This window comes from Dermacentor albipictus, chromosome 8 (assembly GCF_038994185.2).
Source record: "Dermacentor albipictus isolate Rhodes 1998 colony chromosome 8, USDA_Dalb.pri_finalv2, whole genome shotgun sequence".
Taxonomy (NCBI): Eukaryota; Metazoa; Arthropoda; class Arachnida; order Ixodida; family Ixodidae; genus Dermacentor; species Dermacentor albipictus.
Genome location: NC_091828.1, coordinates 75,339,241 through 75,364,904, shown reverse-complemented (window position 1 = coordinate 75,364,904; position 25,664 = coordinate 75,339,241). Strand labels below are relative to the sequence as shown.

The 25,664-nt window shown below is 49.3% G+C and overlaps 2 protein-coding genes and 1 long non-coding RNA gene across 4 annotated transcripts in view; 2 read left to right on the top strand and 1 right to left on the bottom strand.

Moving 5' to 3' along the window:
- LOC135920952 (uncharacterized) overlaps positions 1-25,664 on the top strand; it is a 552,461-nt gene that overhangs the window by 57,349 nt on the left and 469,448 nt on the right. The gene's annotated exons all lie outside the window — the stretch shown is intronic.
- Positions 1-25,664, bottom strand: part of wake (wide awake) — a 505,847-nt gene that overhangs the window by 410,804 nt on the left and 69,379 nt on the right. The gene's annotated exons all lie outside the window — the stretch shown is intronic.
- Positions 5,116-18,639, top strand: LOC139048819 (uncharacterized). Its single transcript, XM_070523603.1, has 2 exons — positions 5,116-6,593; positions 18,489-18,639. Exons 1-2 carry the CDS (start codon positions 5,367-5,369, stop codon positions 18,495-18,497), a joined length of 1,236 nt encoding a protein of 411 aa, XP_070379704.1. The 5' UTR covers positions 5,116-5,366; the 3' UTR covers positions 18,498-18,639.

Genomic DNA, 25,664 nt, shown 5'->3' with positions numbered 1-25,664 from the left:
ACGAGCCGACTTGACTGGCAAACCCAACGCACGCATTAATGATAAATTCTGGTGATAATCGTCGTCACGGAAGTGGTTGGAGCACAGCACTGTTGTTCTTGAGGGCTTGAAATTCTTTTGCTTCACAGCAGCCTCCCACTTCGTTAAAAGCTTCTTGTCTTGTGGGAAGTAATGGAAGACAACATCGTCGCGGCCGCTGGTGTTCGTGCAACCGTAGGCTGCACAGAAAGCCGGCATGATCGGCCCACCACTTCAGCTGATGCTGCGCACGTTGACTACCACTCTACATACATGCAGACGCACCAACAAAGGAATGCAGGGTCGATCGAAGCAGATTACGATGGCACGCACGCAGAAACAAGCACGGTCAGGCACGGAAAGCGGAGGCTGCGAAGGAACGGAACACTAGTATTGGCGTCACAACACCGCGGTTTCCGGTCTCCGCTCGCATCGTCACCGTCAGCAGCAGCGCGTGGCATTCGACGGGGGGCGGAGCTACAGCGCAATTTTAACCGACGATTACGTCGCTCCTAATTGAAAAAAAGACCAAAATTTTACCTACATGGTTTATAAGGTTCCCGCATCCGTATATGAGCGTCTTATTGAATTCGACAGACTCTTCAGCTTCCCTTTAAGCCAGAAGGGAGACCTATGCCATTCACTTCGCAAACGTATACCACCAAAGCTAGCATACAGTTTAGGAAAGCAAATAACGTTTTATAAGCCATGGTGCAGTACTGCAAAAGAAACGGAAGGTAGAAATAAAAGCGATGGCAGATGCAGTGACGGTAAAAAAAATGGCCTATTTAAGCGGGTGACGGCACGAGCACAAGAAAAACTAGAGATCAGTTAGCCTTACGATCACGACAATGAAGGAAACACAGATAAATTACCTATAGCTTTGAGAGTTGGTAGCATTTTCTTGTTTAGCAAAAATGCATTATTTTATTACCTCGGTTATAAATAAATGAATAAATAAATAAATAAATAAATATCCCCGCTGCATTCGTTGTATACACTGCATCGATACTCTGCTTCCGCTCCTATGTTAGCCCTCATAACTTAAATGAATACCAGCCGCCATGGTTTCTTAGTGGTTGTGGTGTTGGGCTACTACGCACGAGGTCGCGGCATGGAATCCCGGCCATGGCGGCTACTTATCAATGGGGTCGAAATGCGAAAACACCCGCGTACTTAGATTTAGGTGCACGTTAAAGAACCCCAGGTGTTCCAAATTTCCACAGTCCTCCACTACGGAGTGCCTCATAATCATATCTTTGTTTGGCACGTAAAACCTTATAATTTATTTTTAAATGCATAATTCGTTGAAGTAAATTCGATATCTCCTATAGTTATAGCTCGTGTTATCTCCCACAGGTGTTTCAGCCTAATTGTTGTGGCATATGGAGCTGCAAGATGAGGCAGCGCGAAGCATAGAACGCCCTGGAGCTATGAAGTAGAAGGAGATGGTGTGCTGAGCGTATCTTCTGCTGTCGAATTCCATATACAAAAAATGGCGCGCATCAGTATGCCTACAGTGTTCGAGGTTCTACCCCATAAAATGCAAAATAAAAAAGAGTCAACCACATAATGGAAATGACGTGAAGATAATACAAGAATACACGCGTTTCGCCTATATACCAGGGAGGACGGAAAAGTGGGATTTCTCGTTCTAGCCGTCCCTGTACGGTGCTTGAAGAGCCCAATCGTACATTGATGGATTCAAACACACAGCATCTTATCAACATTAGCGTGAACCAAGCGCGCGTGGCTTTCAATACACTGTCAGACAGCATGCACAGTACGTGCATAACTTCGTTACATGCTGGAATGGTTGAGGTCGGGCATGAAATAGATGGTAGCTGGCCATGCCATCGCCCAATTCATCCACGCTGAGCACGTTGTTGAAGGACTTGTTCTCATCTAAAACGAGGAATATGGGATTTATTTACAGTATCTACATGAGAACGTTACAGTTCATCAGTCTAGCATGACTGAAAGACAATGCACACTCAGCAGCCGCACCATGGCTGCTTATAAACACTCTGTCCTCCCTAGATCCCTAGCAGAGGGAAACCGTCAACCGTCGACCGATTCGGAGCGTCCAAAGTCATCGTAGCCGACCCGCCTTTGAGGGGGAGGGTTTACACACTCACTTTCGCACAGGTTTCACTGACCACACCGAGGTGAGAGGGTTTTAGCAGAAACAAGTCTTGACCTGAGCAGGCGCCTCTTGTTCCCAGAGTTGACCCCGCAGACAGTGGCTGCCGCCAGTGGCGTAGCCAGAAATTTTGTTCGGGGGGGGCTACGCCACTGGCCCAATATATATATATATATATATATATATATATATATATATATATATATATATATATATATATATATAATGTAGCTGCACGTTGCAGCTCAGCCTCCCCCTTAAGAGGAAGCTTTAGCTCGGGTGCTCCTATTTAAGGACATGTAGAAGGGGAATTCGTTTTTCCCTGCAACCACTTCACCAAATTTGAGGAGGTTTATTGCATTTAAAAGAAAGAGTTTAATTCTAGTGACTACTGGCTTCGAATTTTTCATTTAGGTGGTCAATCATTTATTAAAAATGGGCCAAAACTGAAAATTTTCAGAAAACGAAACTATCAAGTTTAAAACTCCGTGACACAACAATGAAAAATGATATCACAATTCTGTGAACTGCATCTAATAGTACATCTACAGCGGACAAAATAGATATGTTACACATGAATCTCAAAAAAATTTAGTATTGTGGAAATACGGCTTTTGCAGAACCCTTGCACACAACGTAACCAATTCACGTAAGATACAAATTGACACAGCAAACCTGTCCCCTTTGACTGTTATAATAAATGCCGTTTACAGAACCACGATATCTGTTCTTCATGCATAGCTGGTTTGTAAACGTCGTGCTTCTATTTTTTCAAACTTTCGAATTTTCCAAAATATTTTACACAAAATTCAGGCCCTAAATCGAAGTTCTGTTTCCAACAGACACTAGGATTTAACTTTCTCTCTCAAATGCAACCAATTTCAATAAAAGCGATTAGCAGGATTATCTCAGAAAAGCGTTTCTGCGTTTTACAAGTATTTGAATAGGCCGCGTCGGATTCGGCCCGAGCTAAAGCTTCCTCTTAAACAATTTATCGAGGGATCAAATACATGAATAATAACTGCATTGTCATTGCCAAAGATGCTGCAAACGAATTCTTGAAAGCTACGCACTGTAAATACAAGTAAAATATGTATTTCTTCAATAAAATATTATACTTGTATGTGCCAAAAATTGTGCCCAACATAACTGACGTCAATGCTTCCATGTTTTTTGTCTATTTATTAAGTAAAGAAAATATCACACGAACTTTAGAACTATATCAGTTCGAGACCAGGAAAGCAGTGCATGCCGCTGATATGAAAAATTAAAAGGCAATGAACTGAACAAGTTGAGGACAAATATGCTAATGAAACTTTGTCATTTAAGAACCGTGCTTACATGCTTGTACATATGCAATGGCCAGTGAAAAATCTCAATGACACTGTCGTTTGTTCCAATGTATTACGCAGGAGTAGCTGTCCCTTGTCGTGTATCGTGAGTAATTGCACCGAAGTTATAGTCGCGACAGGGAGCACGTATAAAAAGCAGGAGTTCTGCAAGATATATGAGGGCAAGTCAAATGAATGAGCCAACAACGGGGTACTGGGCCAAAACCAACAATGGCTTTGGCCCAGTCTTGGAATGTCTTTGCAACGTCCCTTGAACCGTTTGCTCCAACGCTTCACAGTGGTCAATGAAATGCAGTGTTCAACATACACGGCAGTCATATGGTGATTAATTTCTGTTTTGGAAACACCTTCAGCTGTCAAAAACTTCGCGACACCGAGCTGTTCAACTTTTGAAGTGTCCATTATGTGACGCAACCATATTCAACCCAGTGTATGAGAGCATTAAAGAACATTTATCTTCACACCTGCGTGTCACTTTTGTAAATGAGACATGCCGTTCTCCTACGCACATGCCTCGCAGATAATGAACCGAACCATTATTGCGCGGTTAGGGTAGGCTCACTTCCATTTGACTCGCCCTCGTACATTAGAAATGCAAAGATACAATGGGATATGCAAGTGCGAAAATACTGCTTGATAAAGGACGAAAAAGTGTCACTGGAAACAAAGTTCACTGCATGTATACTCAAAACCTCGCAACAAGATATTTAAGTACACGTATAAGTCTCCAATGAGTCTATGTATGTAAGAAGAAGTAACTGTTTATAATGCGTCAAACAAGGCAAATAAACATGTTGCACAATCATAGATTCACAGAATCCTAGATTCCGCCCCCATTCCATCCACTCCCCCCGATGTATTGCGCGCGACGGAAGGCGGCGCGCTTGCTCCCCGCTTTTCTCCTTTGCGCACACAAGACTGAGCCACCATCGTCGGCTCACCCATTCCACCTCCCCTCCTACGCTTTCACTCGCACATACAGCGTGCAGCGCGTGGTCACGATGTTATCACCCTTGGACTTTATACGAAACATGAGAGCGATGGCAGGAATGCACCTGGAGTGTCCATATAATTGCTTTCGCAATAATATAATAAACGTATCCAGCAACTGAAGCTGGATACGTTTATTATATTATTGCGAAAGCAATTATATGGACACTCCAGGTGCATTCCTGCCATCGCTCTCATGTTTCGTATAAAGTCCAAGGGTGATAACATCGTGACCACGCGCTGCACGCTGTATGTGCGAGTGAAAGCGTAGGAGGGGAGGTGGAATGGGTGAGCCGACGATGGTGGCTCAGTCTTGTGTGCGCAAAGGAGAAAAGCGGGGAGCAAGCGCGCCGCCTTCCGTCGCGCGCAATACATCGGGGGGAGTGGATGGAATGGGGGCGGAATCTAGGATTCTGTGAATCTATGATTGTGCAACATGTTTATTTGCCTTGTTTGACGCATTATAAACAGTTACTTCTTCTTACATACATAGACTCATTGGAGTCTATGTATGTAAGAAGAAGTAACTGTTTATAATGTTTATAGTAACTGTTTATATATAATATAATAAACGTATCCAGCAACTGAAGCGGAGGAAGAAGAAGACGCCGAGTAGTACGGTCGTGCCCACACCGGCTGCTGCTTTCTTCGATATTTTCGTTGAGAAATTCATCTCAATCTCTATGATTTCTGCACCGACGGATGCATAAGGAAAAGAGGAACCCACAGATACCAACTTTTCTACGGTGGGTGGCCTTTTCGTTGGTTTTTCGAGCTGCTTCTCTTCCGTGACACCGCGCTCCCCTCAGTCTGACGGCAAGGCCTAACCAGCGCTCGCCGGGCAGGGTTAGCCCCGCCTCGTCATGGCAGAGAGAATGGTTGTTGCAACGGATGGAGACGATCTTCCGCCGGAAGAATTTGGTGAAGAGCACGGCTGGCGCTCCGCCGCTGTCAAGAAAAACGCCCTGCGCGTCTCTCGTCGCGACAGCACCCGTGAAGCGGCAAGCAGCCAGGGGCACCGCGAGCGTCTCAATGGCAGCAGAAAGCCCATTAGCCTAAAGCACAAGATCATCAAGTCGTCGCGAATGCCTCAGCTCCCGAAGGAACACTGGAAGATTATCGCCCGCCCCAGGGGTGGTCTGGATGTTCAGAAAACGGGCTCCGCTCGGCTTGGTCGGGCCGTCGCCGCCGCGGCAGGACTCACGTCCGAGCAAGCTAGCCATGACATCGTCTGCCCCAACGCAACACAAAATATTATCGTCCTCAGCACCGCGTCTCGCGATAACGCAGATGCTTATCTAAAAATGAATTGCATCACCCTGGGCATCAAGCAGTACGAACTCAGCACTTACGAAGCCGCACCGCACGCTACGTGTAAGGGTGTCATACGTCAAATTGATGTGTCGGAGAGCCAGGCCGACCTGGACAGAAGCATTCTCAACGAGAGAAATCCGTTAGCCCTGGGAGCCAAGCGAATCAAGAATAGCGAAACGGTAGTCATCGTTTTCGACGGCTACAAGGTCCCCAACTTCGTATTCTACGGCTCGGCGCTAGTCAAGTGTTCCTTGTACCTCAGGCAGCACGACTGCTGCTATGCCTGTGGTAGACTAGGCCACAGAGCCGACGTCTGCCCAGCGCCGGAGGACAAGCTATGCAGGAAATGTGGGGCCAACAACCCCGACGACAACCACACCTGCTCGCCTACTTGCAGCCTCTGCGGGGGCCCGCACGCCACAGCGGACAAGATTTGCAAGCAAAGGTTCCAACTCCCGTACATCGTTCGGCGGAGGAGAAGGGAAAGAAATGCGGAATCCAGGAAGCGAGACCCGTCACCAGCGCAGACAAGCGCCGACAGCGAACCAGCTAGAACATCGAGCAGGCGCTCCCGCTCGAGAAGCCGCTCGAGGTCCAGCTGTTCCCGGTCCAGGTCCAGGAGCCGTTCCAGGTCCAGGTCCCGCGGCCGCTCCAGATCGGGAAGCCACTCCCGGGGCCCACAGAACAGGGTCCGGTTCGAGGAGCCAGCCGGTGCTGGGAAACAAGGCGCCACTTGGGCAGACAGGGTGCGGAGTGGAGGAAGAACTGCCGTAAAGGTAACTGGGGGTGCGGCGCCAGAGCATGGTTCGTCGGAAATAGCTCAGCTTAGAAAAGAAAATGCCGAGATGCGCAGCATAATCGAGTCAATGCGAGCCGAAATAGCAGAGCTCAGAAAGGCTAATGAACCTCGCCACGTCCCAGTCCCTAGTTCAACCCCTTCAGGAATCCCTTCGGCGACCCCCTCTCCCCAAACCCCTCGGGGACCTCACGCCGTTCCAGTCCCTAGTTCATCCCCTTCGGGGAGCCCCTCTCCCCAAACCGCAGACGTTCCCATGGTTGTGGATGCGAGCCACTCGGGCAACCCAGCCAAAAGAAAGGCCGTTCCCAGCATGCCCGAAAATGTACCGGCTAAAGCCAAGTCCGAAGTCAGAGAAATGTTGAATTCAATCTGCTACGAGATCAAGAAGATTACCGAACGACTATCTGCAGTGGATCAGCGACTCTTGGTCGTGGATCAGAAGTTAGACGCACAAAATGTCAAAATTCAATGCTTAGAAAACAGAATGCCAGAGATAGAGTCCAAGGTGCAGCAAATGGACATCATGACGTCAACCCACGTACGTCCAGTTTACTTCACGGATGGCGCGTTGGTACCTACGCCGCCACCACTGCACATTCCCGGACCGATTAATAGAACCACCTCCCTCGAGACCCTAGTAGCAACGCCGGAAGGCGCTCTATACAGCAAGGATGGCGCCACACACCCAATTTAGGATTTGGCAGTGGAACTGCAGGGGATTCCGCCATAAAAGATGCACCCTGCAGCAGTTTGTTCGCACTCACAAAGAAAAGCCGCATGTTATATTATTGCAAGAAACGATGACTGATCAGGTTTCACTCCAGGGATACAAAGCTCTTACTCTCCGTGGGGATGGCAGAGGAATCTGCACATTAGTCAGCAACAAGTTCACTTTCGTCGCACACGATCTAGGGGTCCGGCCTAGCAAGACGGAGACCTCCCTAGTAGAAGTCATCCCAAGCCAATCCAATACCTCTAGCATTTTTATACTTAACGTATATAGCAGCCCGAGCGATCACAGACAACGTTTCAAAACCATCATCACTAGGGCAACGAAACTCGCCGGAAACTCTCCCCTGGTTGTGGCCGGCGATTTCAACGCCCCCTTTCACGCGTGGAACTACACGCACGACACGGTCAAGGGCAGAAGCCTGTGGCAGGAGGCGGGAGATGCGGGACTCTCTCTATTGACGGACCCAGCCTTTCCCACCAGACGGGGCACCTCCTCGACCAGGGACTCTGTCCCGGATCTCGCCTTTGTTAAAAACGCTGGCTCAGCCATGTGGTCGAATCTGCTCATAGACCTCGGTAGTGATCACTACATCACGGTCACCAGCTTACAAGTGGAGCAGAAAAGAAAGAAGGCGTTCTCGGTGCCTGACTGGGACAAATTCCGTGAGGTTCGCAAGGCCCGCGCCGCCCGTGGAGAAAAGCCAGAGAGTCTCGTCCAGTGGTGCGCACTAATTCTGCAAGATGTCTGCTCCACCACCAAAACCATAGAGACGGATCTACAGACAGACAAAATGGATAGCAGGCTAGCACACCTTCTCGAGGCTAAGCAATCACTTCTCGAGAGGTGGAAAAGCCAACGCTTGAATCGCAAGCTCAGAAAAAAGATAGCCGAGATCAACAAGCAGATCAACGAGCACTGCCAAGCCCTGTCTAGGCAGCAATGGGACGAAATTTGCAATTCAATCGACGGGCAGATGCGCACGGGAGGGAAGTGGAATCTTCTCAAACACTTGCTCGACGACTCCGGCACCAAGTCAAACCAGAGAAGTGTCCTCGCTAAGGCGCTCCACGAAGCCAAGAAGTCGTCTTCGGAAAAGGACATGCTGGAAATGTTGGCTAAGAAGTACCTGCCGCTCAAAACTGTGGCCGATGAGGCGGCATACCCGGTATACAAAGGGAAGCCGAACTCCGCGCTGGACGAGCCTTTCAAAATCAGTGAAATCCGCCGCGCCCTACACGACCTCAATGGTAGGTCAGCACCCGGCCCGGATCACATTAACAACAAGGCTCTCAGAAACCTAGAGGACGCATCGATCGAGTTTCTTACAGATGAGATAAATCGGATTTGGGAGCAGGGAATTGTACCTGAAGAATGGAAGTTGGCGAAGGTCATACTAATCCCAAAGCCCGGTAAACCGCCGAGCCTGGACAACCTCCGCCCAATCTCACTGACGTCATGTGTAGGGAAGGTGGCCGAGCACGCCATCCATAACAGAATTGCCGAGTATATCGAGACCAACGACCTTTTCCCTCACAACATGATAGGATTCAGGCCAGGCCTCTCCACTCAGGACGCCATGAAGCTCATCAAGATCCAAATCCTGGAACGCTGCACTCGGGACACGAGAGCCATCCTTGGTTTGGACCTGGAGAAGGCCTTTGATAACATCCGTCACGAGTTCGTCCTCGACGCCATCTCCAAGCTCGACCTGGGCTCGTCCTTCCATGCCTTCGTCAGGTCTTTCTTGAGCAAACGATGCGCCATCCTCAAGGCTGGAGATTTGGAATCGGAGAAAATGGAGCTGAGTAGAAGAGGCACCCCCCAGGGATCAGTCATATCACCACTCCTCTTCAACATCGCAATGGTTGAGCTCTCAAGGTGTCTAGGCAAGGTCCAGGGCATCGGTCACACGATCTACGCGGATGACATCACTGTCTGGTGCGCGGGTGGCAGTGACGGACAAGTCGAAGCCGCTCTCCAGGAAGCTGTCGACACTACAGAGCGCTTTTTAACCAACACGGGACTCCGGTGCTCCCCAAAGAAATCGGAGCTCCTTCTCTACAGCCCAAGTAGAAAGGGCCGCAAGCCAGAGAACTGGAAACCCCCCAATGAAATTGACATTAATCTCTACACCAGTTGCGGAGATCCCATTCCCAAAGTCGCGTCCATTCGAATCTTGGGAATGACACTCGAAGGGACAGGCACAAATAGCATCACCATTCACAAATTAGCAAAGAAGACGGATAGCGTCATCGGTCTCATCAGGCGGGTAGCTAACAGAAGGAGAGGCCTGAGCGAAGAGAATCTGTTAAGGCTAGTCCACGCTTTCTTGTTGTGCCATTTTACGTACGTAGCGGCCATGCACGTCTGGAAGAGGGCCGAGCGAGACAAACTAAATGCCATGATAAGGAGGGGGATCAAAAGCGCGCTCGGACTACCAAACTACACACGCACCGACCGACTCCTGCAGTTGGGTATTCATAATACCCTGGAAGAGATTGCAGAAGCACAAGAAAGGGCACAGATTCTCAGGCTCTCCGGCACCAGGGCGGGCAGACGACTCCTAACTGAGATGGGCGTCCCTCCGGCCACTGTCGAAGACGCCTACCAAGGCCTACCGAAAGAGCAGAAAGATAACATCATCATATCGCCCGCCCCGCGCAATATGCATCCCCAGCGCAACGTAGAAAGAAGGAAGGCCAGAGCGGTGGCGCTCCTACGCCGCGCAACAGAACTCCCTGGAGGCAGCTGCTTCGTTGACGCGGCCCAGTATGGCAACAGCGACAATTTCACGGTGGTGTCAATCAACCACAGGGGCTCGACCGTTAACGCGGCTTCGGTACGAAGCACGTCGTCGCGTGCGGCGGAGCAAGTGGCCATTGCCTTGGCCCTCCTGGATGACGGACATGCCAATATCTTCAGCGACTCCAGGGCAGCCATCCGCGCCTTCAGCGTCGGCGCCGTGTGTAAGGAAGCCTGTCGCATCCTCGACGGCAAAAGCATCACCACCCACACTCTCACGTGGTTTCCCGCTCACATGGGATCCATCACGGGAGGCCCCACAAACCTCAACGAGCTGGCCCACTCCAAGGCGCGAGGTCTCACTTTCCGCGACCATGGAGAACTCCAACGCCGGCCCGCAGCGGTGGAGAATAGAGATCAACCGACCACATATAACGAAATTGCGCAGCACTTTTATCTCGGCAGGAGAGAGTTTCCCCTTCCACACAAGAAGTTAAATAGAGCGCAGGCATTGACCTTCAGATTACTGCAAACAGGCTCATATCCCAGCCCGGCTTTATTCCACAAAATTTATCCCGACACCTATGCCACTAGTTCTTGCAGGCATTGCAATGACATCGCTAGCCTAGATCATATGCTCTGGCGTTGCCCCTCGTTACGAGGCACAGAAGAAATCAATGAAGACAAGTGGTTCTCCGCTATCAAGAGCCCTGATGCCGGGGTGCAACTATGGGCTGTCCAGAGGGCCCACGATGCGGCGGTCGGGCAAGGCCTGACTGTCCCAACGTGGGAGCGGCCCGCAGCGCGCTGAGTCGCGTGCCTCAGGACCTTATTAAAGTTTCGCATCCATCCATCCATCCATCCAGCAACTGAAGCGTCCCGTCGCCCATTACTTTCCGCAAAAGAAGTATCAAAATCGAACTTTCACCATGCGACAATTCGCTGCGCCGCAACAATGTATTTTTTTCCTGTGCGGCGGAGGCACCGAAATGAAAAAAAAAAGCATAGGAAAGTATGTTGGCCAGAATCTAATGCCTACTTCGGGCACTTAATGGGGCTACGGAAGGAATACCGAAGAAAACATGAGACGCTTGGTCCACTGAGAACCATACGCATACTGCTCAGTATCCTACAGCAACGAAACAAGACTTTCCGGAAAGGTTCCTCTCAAGGAATGCGGTGCAATCCTTCGAGTCCCCACAGTGATGGAGGCGAGCGACCATTGTTTTTTTTTCTCGTCTGCTAGCCAGAAAGCGTCCAACACTCTGTCCGGTGAAAATCCACTCGGCCAGAGCAAACCGAACGCGCACCGAAGTGCACCGCACGGTGGTCGGGGCCATACGAGAAAAACGTATCCGCTCTGGCTGGCTCTGGCAGCCCGCGGGTAGGGTAGCGAGAACAAAAAAAAATTGAACAGGCTCAATGTGTCCTCGCGAATAACAGTCAAGGTAGAAAAAATAAATAAGAACGTAGTTACTTTGGCTGGCTTTAGTGTCTTGACATGGATGTTCTGGCGTAGGTTAAAAAAAATGTTGATATTTTTTTATGTGACATGACGGCACAAATGAACCACCCCAACGCTTCGTCTCATTGGACCTCGCTGCCTGCTGTGTCAACTTATCTGCTAGTGTGTTGATTTGGCTTGTCTCGTTGTATGTTCCGATGTAAGACTTAAGAAAAATCAATAGACCTTTGGCGTCAAATGTTTATAACAACATTGAACCCACAAATTTCCGCAATTGAAAATCTAGGCCGACTAGGCCGACTCGCAGTTATGAAAATCTAAAGCACAACTTTGGAAATGTCAATGCACCTTTCACATCAAGAGCGTATGAGAGTTATACCCATAAAGTTTCGCAATTGATATCCATGCGCTCCATAGATTCCGTGGCCTCAGTGAGATGCCGCGGCGAGCCCACTCACCATCAAAGCGCCCTTGAAACTTTGTGCTCGGATGGGACTGCTTGTCGTTATGTGACTCCCGGTGTATGGGCGTTGCCACGAAATCCAGCCCGAGTTTGCAATCTTCGCGGTTAAATGTCTTTTCGAGCGTCAAAAAGACATTCTAGACAAAATCCAGAGTGATTTCCGGCACCGGAGGTGGCTTTGGTCGGCGGTGCATGGACAGCACGAAAAAATTTCGGGGGGGGCTGAAGCCCCATAAGCCCCCCCCCTGGCTACGCCCCTGGCTGCCGCGTCTGCCCATTGACTTACTACTTCTAAGACCCGTGAGACGGCGCCGCAAAACACCTCCTTCCAGGAGTTCTTCCGCTCCAAACAAACAGTGACGGTGACGGCGAATCCACTAGCAATACTTGGTCCGCCGACTGCGCGTACACATCCCGGTGCCGCCCGCTTGGGGACGCGGCGCATAGTCGTCCTTACAAAGCAAGTCGCTGCAGCAGACATGCCGGCGCGAACGGGTTGTTGACGAGGCGCATTCTTGTTTTCACAAAGCGAGTCATCGCAGAGGGCCGGGCAGAGATTGATGGTTGCTTCCCCGAAGATTACCAGCCCCAGAAGGTCGGACGTAACAATGCATACTGCGCTAGCAGGGATTCCAGCACAGCCCGTTAGACGTCCTTCAAAGTACAAAAAAAAGGCACGGTGCTACCCCGCTTAAACTACTCCCGCGTCTTTACGCATGCGTCACCGTTACCGTTGACAAAATCTTCTAGAGCGATGCAGTTCCATTAAAGGCGTGGCGGTTACAAACGTACGTGGGACAACGGTCGGAGATAAAAGGCGAAGGAGGCCACAGTATGAAACTAAGGTGCTACGCGCCCAGCTACGCACGATTTCAATGGAACCGTGCACCAACCATGAGATAGCGGGAGTCGCGTGAAGAGCGTATACATCATGAGGTGTCGTACCATATATTTCTTCGCCAGTTGTGTTGCCCAGTTGTGGGCAACTTGGTGTGGTACACACACCAACCACACGCAGAGTGTTGGATGCATCCCTGACATACAGTATACGAGTAGGTAAGCAAAAAAATTAACTGAACAGAAAAATCAAAACGCCGACGCAAGTTGCGCGCACTGTTGCAAGCTACGCAACCAATTTGCATCGCTTCCCACCTTAGGCCTTGTTTACTCTGCGCTGCTTACGAAATGCCACGGTTCCTGCTTAGCATTTTGTCATTCCCTTGCTCTCTCTCCTTCACACTAGCTGTCTGAGAGCCAGAGACACGATGTGCGCAACTATTCATATTTAGGAGCTGTATACGCAAGGACGCGCATACTTTTTTTTTCAAATGCGGAACTGGGGTTCATACGTAGTTCCAAACGTCCCCTTACCTCAACGTACGCAATTTATATGCAGAGAAAAGATTGCTCTGCGGTGTCCATGCGAGACCGCAGAGCAAGACGCATAAATCAATGCCCCAACACAGTATGCATGCACTAGACCGCGCAGCGTCATTGTTTACCATAAATATAGTCTGAGAACGGAAAGGTTCGCGGAACACGGGGCGCAAGAATTACATAGACAGTTGTATGCAATAACTTTAAAAAACTGTGCAGTACGCGTACCCAATTGTGCAGGGTTTTCATTGTTCAGCACCACCGCCTTGACAAGAAAGAATGGCGGCGTGTCTCGGAGAAGGATCGTCAGCCGGAAGATGAAGAATGAGGTTTTGCGCGAAGAGACTGAACTAAAGGAATTCGTCGTTCGGGAGCGAGCAGCACGACCCGGCAGCGAGGCAACTAAAGAATATCGTCAACGCGCGGGGTAACCGATCATGCAAGAAGAGGAAGCTTCCAGCCCCTCCGACACAAATCTCGCCGTAGACGTTGTCAGAAAATACGGAATTTAGCGAAAACGCATGCGTGATGTTTCCATGGTGCACTACAAAATATGTGAAACCTTTCGCCTGCCTTTATGTATTATCGACGGAAGAACTTCCATAAACACTCGAATTGGTGCGCGGCCAACGTTTCCAGAGGCATAGCGCGGCTTCGCGTTTTGTTGAAGCGTCGTCAAATATGTTATTTTAGCTGCCACTGTTCCGTGTTCCGGTCTGTATTCATTGGCTTTGGTTGTGCTGTCTATCGAACCTATATATAGGCCTTGCTTTGTATTTACTTACAAGGAAACTTGCAGAAAGTGAGAGAGAGATTTATAACTATGGAAAGGCAAGTGGGTTAACCAAAGCATTTGTGCGCCCAACCGCAGATGAATGTTGCCTCAAGTTTATATAGTCGCAAGCACTCCTCCATGGGCACTGAACGGAGAAGCTTTCCATGCAGAAAGCGGCCCCAGATCCCATAGCCTAGCGAGAGAAGGAATCATACTTTGCACGAAACATTACGCGTTTACGATGCTCTCGAACGAGCGTTGATATTGCGGTAAGCGTTCGCCTCGTTCTGCATATTATATGCATACGTGCATAGAGTTTCCCCAAATTACTAAAGGGAACTCTGGCGCTGCGATCATTGAGTCAACTTGCGATTGATGGGTAGAACACAAGTGTGTCTGATCTTCATGCTTGGGGTTTAAGAACATTCCTGTGGCTCCTTTTATTACTTTCTGTCAGGGATGAAATTGGCCTAAATTCCGTAATAACTTATACCTTTTAATGCAGACGGCAATGAGACTCGGCAAGCACGCATAATCGCCGCTAATTGCAGTGGTTGCGCTTGTCCATGCGTCCATGCGTCCGTGGCGTAACGGTTTGAATATCGTGTTTCTTTGTTACAGGCCCTGTGTTGAAATCTTGCCATCGGACAATTTTAATAATGTTTACTCAAATATTCGTAACAATGTAATTTATTAAGAATGATCCCTTCGCGAAGCCACGAAGCCATTTAAAGCCATAAGGATGAAGTATAGTCAAATTCATGTACTACCCATCGTTCCTTTCCTGGCTGAACTGTGCTGCTTCCAGCTCCCGTATATAGACACCAGCGCCACACGTAGTTCCATCTAGTAACGGTATGAAGTCATATGTGTGTATGTACACTGTGCATGCCGTATGCGCTCGAATGCTGCCGAGGATCGCCGATGTGATAAGCAAGCTCACTTATCAGTTTTAAGCAAGCACTGAAACAAGCACGCGCCTGTTGCTATTGAGGGGCTGAATCGAATGCTATCTTCGGCTGGTCGTTTCTGAACGCTCTGGAGCGCTCTCGCGAGCAGCGTTGGCTTCGGCTGGTTGAAAGAGGGTGCGCGCCCTGCCTTCGGCTGGTTCTTCTCGATTGCTCTCCTCCATCTTGGAGCGCTCTGAGGCGCTCCGAGCCCTGTCGTCGGAGAAGTCATCGAGATTGAAACGTCATCGCAGCGCCTCGTCACTGCTGTTGGCGACGGCCCACCGTAACCTTGGCAACCTAGGCCACTGCATGCTGGCGTCTCGACGAACGCTCGTCCCGCCGGCACGTCCGCCGGTTTTTGGCAGCGCCGGGAGCTTTGGATAGGCGAATCATCGGACGTTGGCAGTAGTCACGTGGTTTCGCATCGGCAGTTTCCTCCTCCGAGAGCGAGTCGCACGTTCGGCTTGCGCGCTTGTCCTCTACCTTTGAGCTCGGGAAACGCCCGATCTACCGGACTCTGCTTCGGGGCGTACAGGCGACCAGTCGAAGATACCATTATAGCGGCTTATATCCGCTCACTTCACCTGATGGGATTGGTCAGAATTATGCTTGCGTCACCGGCTGTCAGAGACCGTTGGGTGGCACCGCAAATTACGAATACGGCACGCATCTGTCAATCGCCTTCAAAGCCAACCTCTTGTCGGCTAAGTGCGGAACCGGTGAAGGGGTAGTTCCCCTACCCGCCGTGGTTGCTCTGTGGCTATGGTGTTAGGCTGCTGAGCACGAGGTCGCGGGATCGAATCCCGGCCAAGGCGACCGCATTTGGATGGGGGCGAAATGCGAAAACACCCGTGTACTTAGATTTAGGTGCACGTTAAAGAACCCCAGGTGGTCGAAATTTCCGGAGTCCTCCACTACGGCGTGCCTCATAATCAGAAAGTGGTTTTGGCACTTAAAACCCCATAATTTAATTCAATTTTTTTTAGTTCACCTTTAGGTTCAGTTGCCGTGGCATGACTGTCGGGCTGCGACCGCGGCCGCGGCCGTGCGACCCCGGAGACACGCGGGCGTCGCGCGCGCGTGCGTGCGTCCGTGCGTTGGTTACGTCGGTGGCTTAATTGTTATTACTGTGGTTACTCGCCTTTGTCGTCTGCTTGGCGTTACTCCTTCGTTGTGGACCGACAGCTGGAAGTGCGATGCGCGTCCGAAGAGATGACGGAAGATTATTTGCACCACCCCTTTCGGCCTTCGAAGCAGACCTTTTGCAAGTTACGCTACTAACTGGAGGAGACTTCGGTACAAGCGCATCAGTGGCCATTCCACGGAGAGGAAGGAATTGCGCTCTGCGGCTCATCGCCACCGGCCTGCAGGTCTATTGGAAGCGAGGCATTAATCGTAATCGCCTAGATATCTGTTACCAACACTATCGACGAAGTTGCTCTCACAATTACTGTTTGGGCCGGTAGAAAGGCTGGGTCAGCTTTCTTGTGACGCCCGCTGTCAAAGCCAGTGCCGAGGAGATATTTGCATGGCGAGATCAAATTCCCCGTGCTATCGCCAGCGTCCATAGCTCGCAGATCGCCATTCAGCAGTCAGAAGGGCTCAAGCCAGGAAGCTCCGTTGCTTCCTTTGTTCGGCTGATAAAACTGCGGAGCCAGGGCGGGAAGGTTGTGGAGATCACTTATTTGGCTGCCCCTTTTTGCTCTAGCTCGGTAGTGCCGCACTGTCGCCCTCAATTTCACGGTACGGCGCCCGCCGTCAACACTACGCTCTTCGATTTAACATCGCGCAGAGAGTGCAGGGCCCGTACATCGTAATGCTCGATTTCATGTCCCATTCCGTCTATCACGCGGCGAGCCGTGAAGCAGATCGCAGCGATGACGGCAGCGCGGCGGCGTGCAAGTCATGTCCGAGCCAATGACGAAGGGCGAACAAAGAAGGAAAATTGATATAAACCTATAGTAAATGCGGCCTTAAGAATCAGTTCACAGTGCTCTTGCATTCGCTACTAGGAAGTGCTGACAGTGTATTCCTGGCGCGCGCGCCGTGCAAGTCCCTGGTAGCAGACGACATATATCGCTGCTCCATACTTGTCCGCCATACTGAGCACGTTGTCAACAATGTTTCACACTGCGTGACTGCTTGGCTGAGCGAAGATTACAGTACAGACTCCAAAAAGTTTTAAGCAGCCGACAACTAGAGGTATTTACCCAAGAGTACCAGATGATAACACCAACGGACGCGCTACTTTCTGTGTTAATTGTGAAATCATCATAAGCATAAGCTGATGCAACAGGCGAGGGCGACAAAGAAAAGCCGTTTATTACAAAGCGCAGGCCTGTCGCCTCTCCTGATCGCTTGGCTTCGGTTTTACTGACTGCTTGGCTCCGCCACCATCACCGCATGCGCAGTTTTTCGAGTGCCTTGGTCCAGAGTTAACCCGGTATTCTCAAACCATACTCGACTCGAAGGTTCTCTTCCACTTCAGTGAGTTCAGCACTCCAGCGCCTCTCGACGCTACGCTTCTCAAGAATCGCCGTAGAGTGTCCTTTAAACGGCACTGACCACCTCTGTCGAGGCGCGGCCTTGCCATCTATTTTCTTAAGTCGAGGTGGAGTCTTGAGAGGAGGTACTTTCTGGAATATCGAGGTAAGCCACGTATGCCGCGAGGTCAAGCACTGAGAAAAGAAGCACGCAGAAACCTCAAAAGGTGCCCCAGGCGACGAGACAAATCTCGAACTTTTCTCCCACCCTCATCTGCTGGCCCAGTACGCTGGCCTAGCTATACGCGAGGTTCTTCTGCAGATCTCGCGGTTTCGCCTTGTTTGCGCGACTACGCGGGCATGCGCACGTTGGGACGGGGAGGGAAGGCGGCCTTGCTACCGCACCGTAATCGGAAGCTGGAAAGCAGATTAGCTCGTAGAGTAAATTGAGTCACGGTTGCGGGACACCCGGTTGGGGTGCCCAAGGCAGGGTGCCGTTCTTGCCTTTGCCCCGAAGCAAATGCTCTGAACCCGAAGGCTTGGGGTAGGTGGCGCTGATTCAGTTGCGGCTTCGCAGTGCCAGGGAGCACATGAAGTATAGCGGACAGGACAGATTTGTGCTCGTGTTCCTCTCTGGCAGAACTTCGTCTGCTTTTCCGAGTCTTAAAAAGAAAGCGAGGAAAAACAAGCAAACAAAAAAAACACTATAGGAAAACGCGAGGAAAACTTGGTTCGTTCCTTCATCAGGGCCTTCATGCTCCCTGTCCCTTCTGTGTTTCCACTCCTGATTTCCTTTCTTGAGTAGGGTAGCAAACCGGACGCGCATCTCGTTGACGTTCCTGTCTTTATTTGTGCGTTCGTTTTCTCTCTCTCTCTCTGTTCAGGACCACTGATTACGGTTGCTCCACATTCAGGCCGCTCGATTTGCCAAGCCGAGTTTTCTAGCAAGTCCACGACGAGAAACACCAAGGATTGACCACTGCGCTGCAAGGGCGGATACGCTGATAAAGTACGGTGTCGCTGACCATGTGACCGTTCTCGGAGCACATTCATAACATGCAAGATGTCTGCAGAAACCTCACTTTTCTAGAAAATTGTACTCTTTACCACAACACGCAAGGAATCACATTTGGTTAAGAAATGAATGTCTTCTTATCTGCTTTACCGTCGGTACGTAGTAATTAACCTCACCTATTTTGCCACACACCTGTGCTTTGTAATTTGCTAGTGCTGCTTTCGTCTCAACTGGGGAGCCGGCGGCAGAATTTATTCAATACTGCCGCGCTATTTTGATGCATTTCTTTGCTGACAGTCGCTGACAGTTTGCAATAACCGATCCTGTCCAACCTCCACTTATCGCAGCTAAAAAAGAAACTGACGAGACGCGAAGGTGGTCGGAATATGTAACCGCTGTGCCGGAATAATTTCGTGACATCAAAGCGGAACATTGCGAAAGAATCTCGTGTTCTTGGAAGCACAGCAACAATGCTCCTGGAAACGGATTTGTTTATTAAACTCTTGTTCGGAGTCTCCCTCATCACTTTGACGTTCATTGCAAGACATTGCCTATGTAGGTTTTCGAACTAATGGGAAATGTTTTCACCGCACGTGTCAGGGGATCATTTCAGAGTTATCATTGGCTGGAACTTGAACTAATGGCTCTATTAGAAAATTCAGTGCGTTTCAGGCAATAAGGAAACGTGCGGTGTTGCGCGCAAAGCGCCATTATATGGCTCAAAAGTTGAAAGCCCCGAAATACCTACCGCACACAAACCACAAAATCCGCAATCATTATTCGACGCTGCACAACATTCTCATCAACATAGTGTGGTCAAAGTACTTACTCGCGATGAGAATATACCCTCCTGTATCGCATTAGAACTTCATCCATCTGCGCACAGTCATCGTTATTTAAGAGTGCACGGTCCAGCTGCCCGCTTTGTCTCTCATGAGGTGAGTTCTGTCATGTTGGAGACTTTATCTAGTTGTGCCACCGGCTCGAAGAGAAAAGGGAGACGTTACCTCTCGACCTACAGGCAGTGTTCCCTAAAAGCTCCGCAGTAATAGACAAAAGAATTAAACGCCTGATGATTGCGTTCGTTTAAAACACCGAATTGATGGACGTTCGGCGAAACACCCTTACTAATAGTGTAAGAGATGCTCAGGAGAAATACCTGCCGCTGAAGGACGCCACGCAAACCTAACCTCGCCTCCTGCAACACCACCATCACCACTATCTAAATCATTAACGCGTAGCTCACGAAACTAATGAAGTGACAGCTGTTTGGCTCAACAAGCACGCTTCCAAGGATTAGAGATATTTCCACATTCTTACCCATCGAAGACGTTGGGTTCGCTCAGCACTTACATGTCTAAATCGTAATGACGATATGTACAGCTTGAGGCCAAAATTATTTACAGGAGAGATCGAACTGGGCTACGTTTCTCCAGGCTGCTACTCTGCAGTCTGGAAGAGGGATGATGGAAGGAAAGAGCGAAATCGAGAGAGGAAAGAAGGAGAAAAGGTAGGCATGCTAACCAGAAAAGCGTCTGGTTGGCTAGCCTACCCAGGGGGAAAGAAACAGGCGGAATGTAGAGAAGAGGGGGGGAGGAATGCGGTAGATATGTGCACGCGCGCGGACAGCACTATGCAGTCTGAGGCGCTTGCATAAGCAAGTCTGTTTCAACAAGCACGAAAATGGTTTCGATACATTCTGTAGAGTGATGATCAAGATGAGGAGGCAGAGAATGAACTGCGTGTAAAGGTCAGGTACGATGGCGCCAGCTGTTGTCAGGGAATCCTAAGGTTCAAAGCCATCAACACATATTCAGTGCGCGAACACTGACATGAGCGTGCCTTTGGAAAGCTCATTTGCAGTTTTTCCGGCCATTTACAAGTACTGTCAGCACAAATCAACTGAATGCGCCGGATCCGGGAAGAAACGGAACTTCATAGCAGTTTGCTCAATGCAACTTCCGGAATAGCACAATGCTGTGTTCCCGTCCCTCCTTCCACCGTCGCCTCGGACGCTAGTATACGCTAGTATACAGGGTGTTTTACATAACTTGCGCCAAGGATTAAAAAAAAAAAAGAACTGGTTGACCGCAGCTGAATGAAACCAACGGCATATGGTTCGCAGTCATGTGGCACTGCTTCGAGCATTCTTTTCACATTCCGCTTAATTAGTTAATTAACAAAGATGAATTGTGCAAAATAGTTATTATTCACTTTAGGGCCAAGTGCTTGTCGTCGCTTTGGAGAGGGGGTTGAGAAATGACCGATCCAATTTCTTGTGGCGACGTACATGCTGCGTGGCGATAGCGCATGAGCAGAGTCACGTGGTTTTATTTCATATTTCCCGAAAAAGGTCACCACGCTCGCGAAGCGCGTCTCCGGTGAAGTGCCTCCCCAGCAGAGTCTGGGAAATTTTGTTACAAACTTTAAGCACGCATATCGCTGAGGAGCCTCATTTAGCCTTAGTATAATTACCTAGGAGAGTTGCTAAAGTGAAATGATCGTTTCGGTCGCGTGGCGGGGCTGCAGTCGACCTTGAAGTCTCTAATCAAGTCTCTAAGCGTTGAAGAACGGAGGTGATATAATCCCAAACGACAACGAAATGTACCCCGGGTGTGGTACAGTGCCTAGCGACGCATAGAAAACTACGACGAAGCACGTTGAAAATGTGCAAACACGTGCACCGGGCCGCGTGCACCACTCACTACAGGACTACGCCTCGCTGCGCGTGCGCTCGTGCAGTGAAGAAAAATAAAGAAGACAAGCACCCACGAATAAGCAAGTGCCACAAAGTCCACCCATTTCTTGGCCAATTCCCCATCGTGGGTAGGAGCCACACGCATCACAGGCTACAACAACAACAACAACCAGAGCGCTCCGCGAATCGGAAAATAACACGTGGCTGAAGCAGCCTACAGACGGAGAAGAGTCCACGTCGAGAAGACAGGCGGAGCTGAGAAGCGGAGCAAGGAAGGCGCGTTGGCTTGAGTCGAACGTCAACGTTCGGGAGGCCAACAGCTGTCGGAGAGACCCCATCCATGGGGACCCGGTCGAGCGCCAACGGACGACGAGGCCTCTTAAGGACTTGTCTTCCGTCTTTCGCACTGTCAGCCTGCCGAGGAACAAGAGCCTGCGAGAGCTCGCCTGCCATCTCCGCTCGTGCAGTTCATCGAGCGACGCACCACGCCAGCTTCGTGGGACACCAAATAAACTGCGAGTGCGCTGTACAACACCCGAACACCCGCCGCGGCTGCTCAGTGGCTATGGTGTTAGGCTGCTGAGCACGAGGTCGCGGGATCGAATCCCGGCCACGGCGGCCACATTTCGATGGGGGCGAAATGCGAAAACGCCCGTGTACTTAGATTTAGGTACACGTTAAAGAACCCCAGGTGGTCGAAATTTCCGGAGTCCTCCACTACGGCGTGCCTCATAATCAGAAAGTGGTTTTGGCACGTAAAACCCCATAATTTTTTAGGCGGTCCGAACACTTTGTAGAGACGCTTGGAGTAGCCTGCCTTCGTGTCTTGTGTCCGTGTATTTGAAACTTTTATGTTTGAATATATGTTTGTGGGCTGCCATTGTTGTCATTCCTTTCTTGCTGCTGTCGCGGGCGTCTCTGAACCTCAGAATTAAGCCCGCTCCCCGAACCTCATCGTAAGACCGGGCTCATCGGTGATACGTCTGGCAAAACCTTATCGCAGTGTCAATTAACCGCTGTGTTCTCACCCATTGCGAGCATCGGCATGCGTTTAAGAAGGTGCCGAGTACGGCTGAGTGTGTGAGGACAAAGGGAGTGCTGTTATGACGCCACAATCGCGGGCGGTCGACTGTGTGTGCGTCTGAAAAGTGAACCAAAGAATAACGGCTGCCTTGCACATGCACGCCTATTCAAAAGCAGCTGCGCACGCTCTATACATATGCATCAGCGTTAAAACTAAACAGCTGGCGCGACTTCTAATGCGCTTTTAGTTGAGAAGGAATCGGTAGCACTAGGACGAGCACCACATAGTGCTTGTATGCGCCCATACGACACCTGATTGAACATGCGATTAATTGTGTGGTATTTGCGACCGCTGCTATCTTCCGGACAGGAAAAAAAAGGTGTGTGTCTGCGCGTACGTGCATTTGGGGGCGGAAAATGAGCTATGATTACGTATGCACCGTTTGGCAGTTAAGCAACACCTCCGCTTAAGAATTGGCAAGAGAGCAAAAAGATGGTCACCGATCAACTTCGAGGCGTCATCTTTTTTTTTTTTGTTCGTTAGCAGCTCACGCCTATAGTAAGTGTATTTTGGTAGCTCTGACTATACAGCGATGATTCAGAGTGCAAATTATTTAGAATATCGTTTCGTTTGTATGCTTCTTGTTATTAGTTTATCTCGCCGCATCTTGTTGTCCCGTCTCTGCTCGGGCTGTATTACTCAATATGAAGTTACGCCAAGACGCCCACTGTCGGTTCTCTTAATGATCTTACCCATTACCTGTTCGACCTATTGGAGCGAGCACTTCGCCACGCTCAGATCACTGCACATTGACGACGATATATGAGCTGGCGCTGTCGAGGTGAATTACAACGCCTGGGAAATAAATGAAGAGTAAATCCCCTTAAGGCCTTTCTCCTCGCACCGCTCCACCACTGCACCTTGCCTTAGAGAAAGGATGGTCGCGCGCTTAAAGTTAGTGGCGAAGAAGAAGAAAAAGAAAACGAAAAAAAAAACCTTTGTGCGTTGCGATGGAATAAAATTATTAAATCTCATGAATTTTCATAATCTATTCTCTACCGACTTTAAAAGCTATATTCGGAAAGTTCAGCAAAAAGCTACCACTTAAAGCTAGGCGAATGAATGCAGACATATTGGAATTCGTTTACAGTATCCTCTCGTGCACCCAATTTTCAATTCCGCAGTAACCACGAGGTCGCTGGATGTGAAGAACGTAGGGCATGTCATAGATTGAGTGATTGCTCATAACAAAGAAACCGTATTCACCTCAATTAAAAAAAGAATACTACGGAATGTCTACTCCTAATCTAGCGAAACAGAACATATATATCTATAAAGACATTAATTTTTGTGGCTCTCCCGTACACGTATAGATTCTCTAGCAGTTTAATTTAGGCAACGTACGGTTAAACAGAGGCATACTTCGAGACAGGTGGCTGAGGTGCTCGCAGCGTGCCTCAGCCTGCAAACTGTCTGGTCTGTGGCAGCGGGGAGAGAGTGTTGAGCAGTTTTGCTATCGTGCACATGAAGATATCCACCGTGGGGTTCACATTAAAGAGTGCAAACGCCCCCATATTCACTCTGAGCGGCTCTGTGACGTGGACGTTGTTCGTCGGGATGTTGACTGACGGCTTCCGAAGAAAGGGAAGGAACGGCGAAAGGTAAAACTAGCGACACATCCAGGGACGTTACAAGCCGCGCCTTTCGAACGCGAGCAATTTGCTTGGACCGCTTCCATCACGTGCAACCAAGCACCACAGTACGCTGCTGAATGTGCACCTGCATCAGCAAGGGCTGTCAGTATGCGCTTCTAAGTGATGAAAACTGCAGCACGAATTAAAGTCAGACGAAACACGAAGCAACGGCGAGTGCGTACTGAAATGTAGTTAAATGTACAGACACAACTAATGCATATGAACACATAGGAAGGTACTCTAGAAATATATAAAATAGTGAATGAACCAGATGAATGAACTAACCGTTTAACATCTATTATTTCAAGAGGAGAATCTCTTTTTGCTTAGGAAGTAAAAAAGCATGCCCCAGACAATATTTTTTTGTTCGATGCTTATGAGGCACGCTTCTCGAATATATCACGCTAAGAAGCCGTTATGCCTGGCAATAACGGATGACTCTTTGAACAAATGCCCGCACCAAGGCTTTGCAAAGTACTACAATGTGAGTTAGAAGTACGGTGGACCCCCATTTATTTTGTACGCAACATTAATCTTACACTGAGGCACCTACCACATTGTAGTAAGCAGGTAGAATACTCGTAACAAAGGCAGATTATACATGGCCCATTGCATAAGAAATTGCCGGTAGGAAGCGTTCCAAAACACATTTTTTTTTTAAAACAACAGAATCATATCTGTCAATACAAAGAAAAGAATGCAGTTCGAATGATTTATTATGGTATTGGGAACATGGCCCGCCGACTTCTCTGCTATAATTCAACAGTTTGACGTAATATAGTTCTGCGGAAACCCGCAAGGTGCAGGGAAGTAATTAATAAAGCTTCCGGCTGTCCCGGATAGGCGGTGGACTCGGGTTCGATTCCCGGACCAGGACGAATTTTTCTTCAACTGCGTGGCTTTTCTTTCGAGGAACCCGTACACTCTTAAAATTTTCACACCCTTATGGGTGTAATGCGGGTGTATTCATCTTTTCACCCTTGTAAACACCCTTGAAACACCCTTTTTTAACGAAGAAGGGTGTTCAACAAGAAACCACCCTTGGAACACCCCAGTCTTTCTAATTTACACCCTAATTATAAGGGAGTAAGTGAACAAGCTTACAGTATATGATAAATGAACATTGCCAGTTAAGGCGTTATATTGGCTATACATGAAACGCGCGCTACCTGCGCTTGAATCAGATAGCTGGAATGATTAGATCGGGGCACCTAGGCAGCAGCGCACTGGCTCCGAACAGTGGTCAAAAATGAAGTTTCCCATGAATGTTGATATCGAACGGATGACACTAACGCGCAGACTTTGCATAGCCAGATATTGCAAAAGGCTTCATATGATCAATGGCAAAATATTTACAATGCTATCACTGAATACTTAAAGGTGTGCAACCAGTTAGACTGGGAATGGTTAGGAGTGAGGGCTAACGGTAAATAGCTCCCTAACTTACGGTTTGTAGATGACATTGGCATACTCAGCAACGCTGCAGACTATTTGCAACAAACGTTTGAGGAACTTGTCGAAGAAAGTGTAAGTCGGATTGAGAGTTAGTATGCAGAAGAGAAAAGTAGTGTTCCGCAGCCTGGCGAGAGAACGAATGTCATGGTCGGCAGTCAGCCTCTAGAACCTGCG

Bases quoted from the DNA above. Each gene is read 5' to 3' on its own strand.
- LOC139048819 (XM_070523603.1), top strand. From the start codon at position 5,367: ATGGCAGAGAGAATGGTTGTTGCAACGGATGGAGACGATCTTCCGCCG.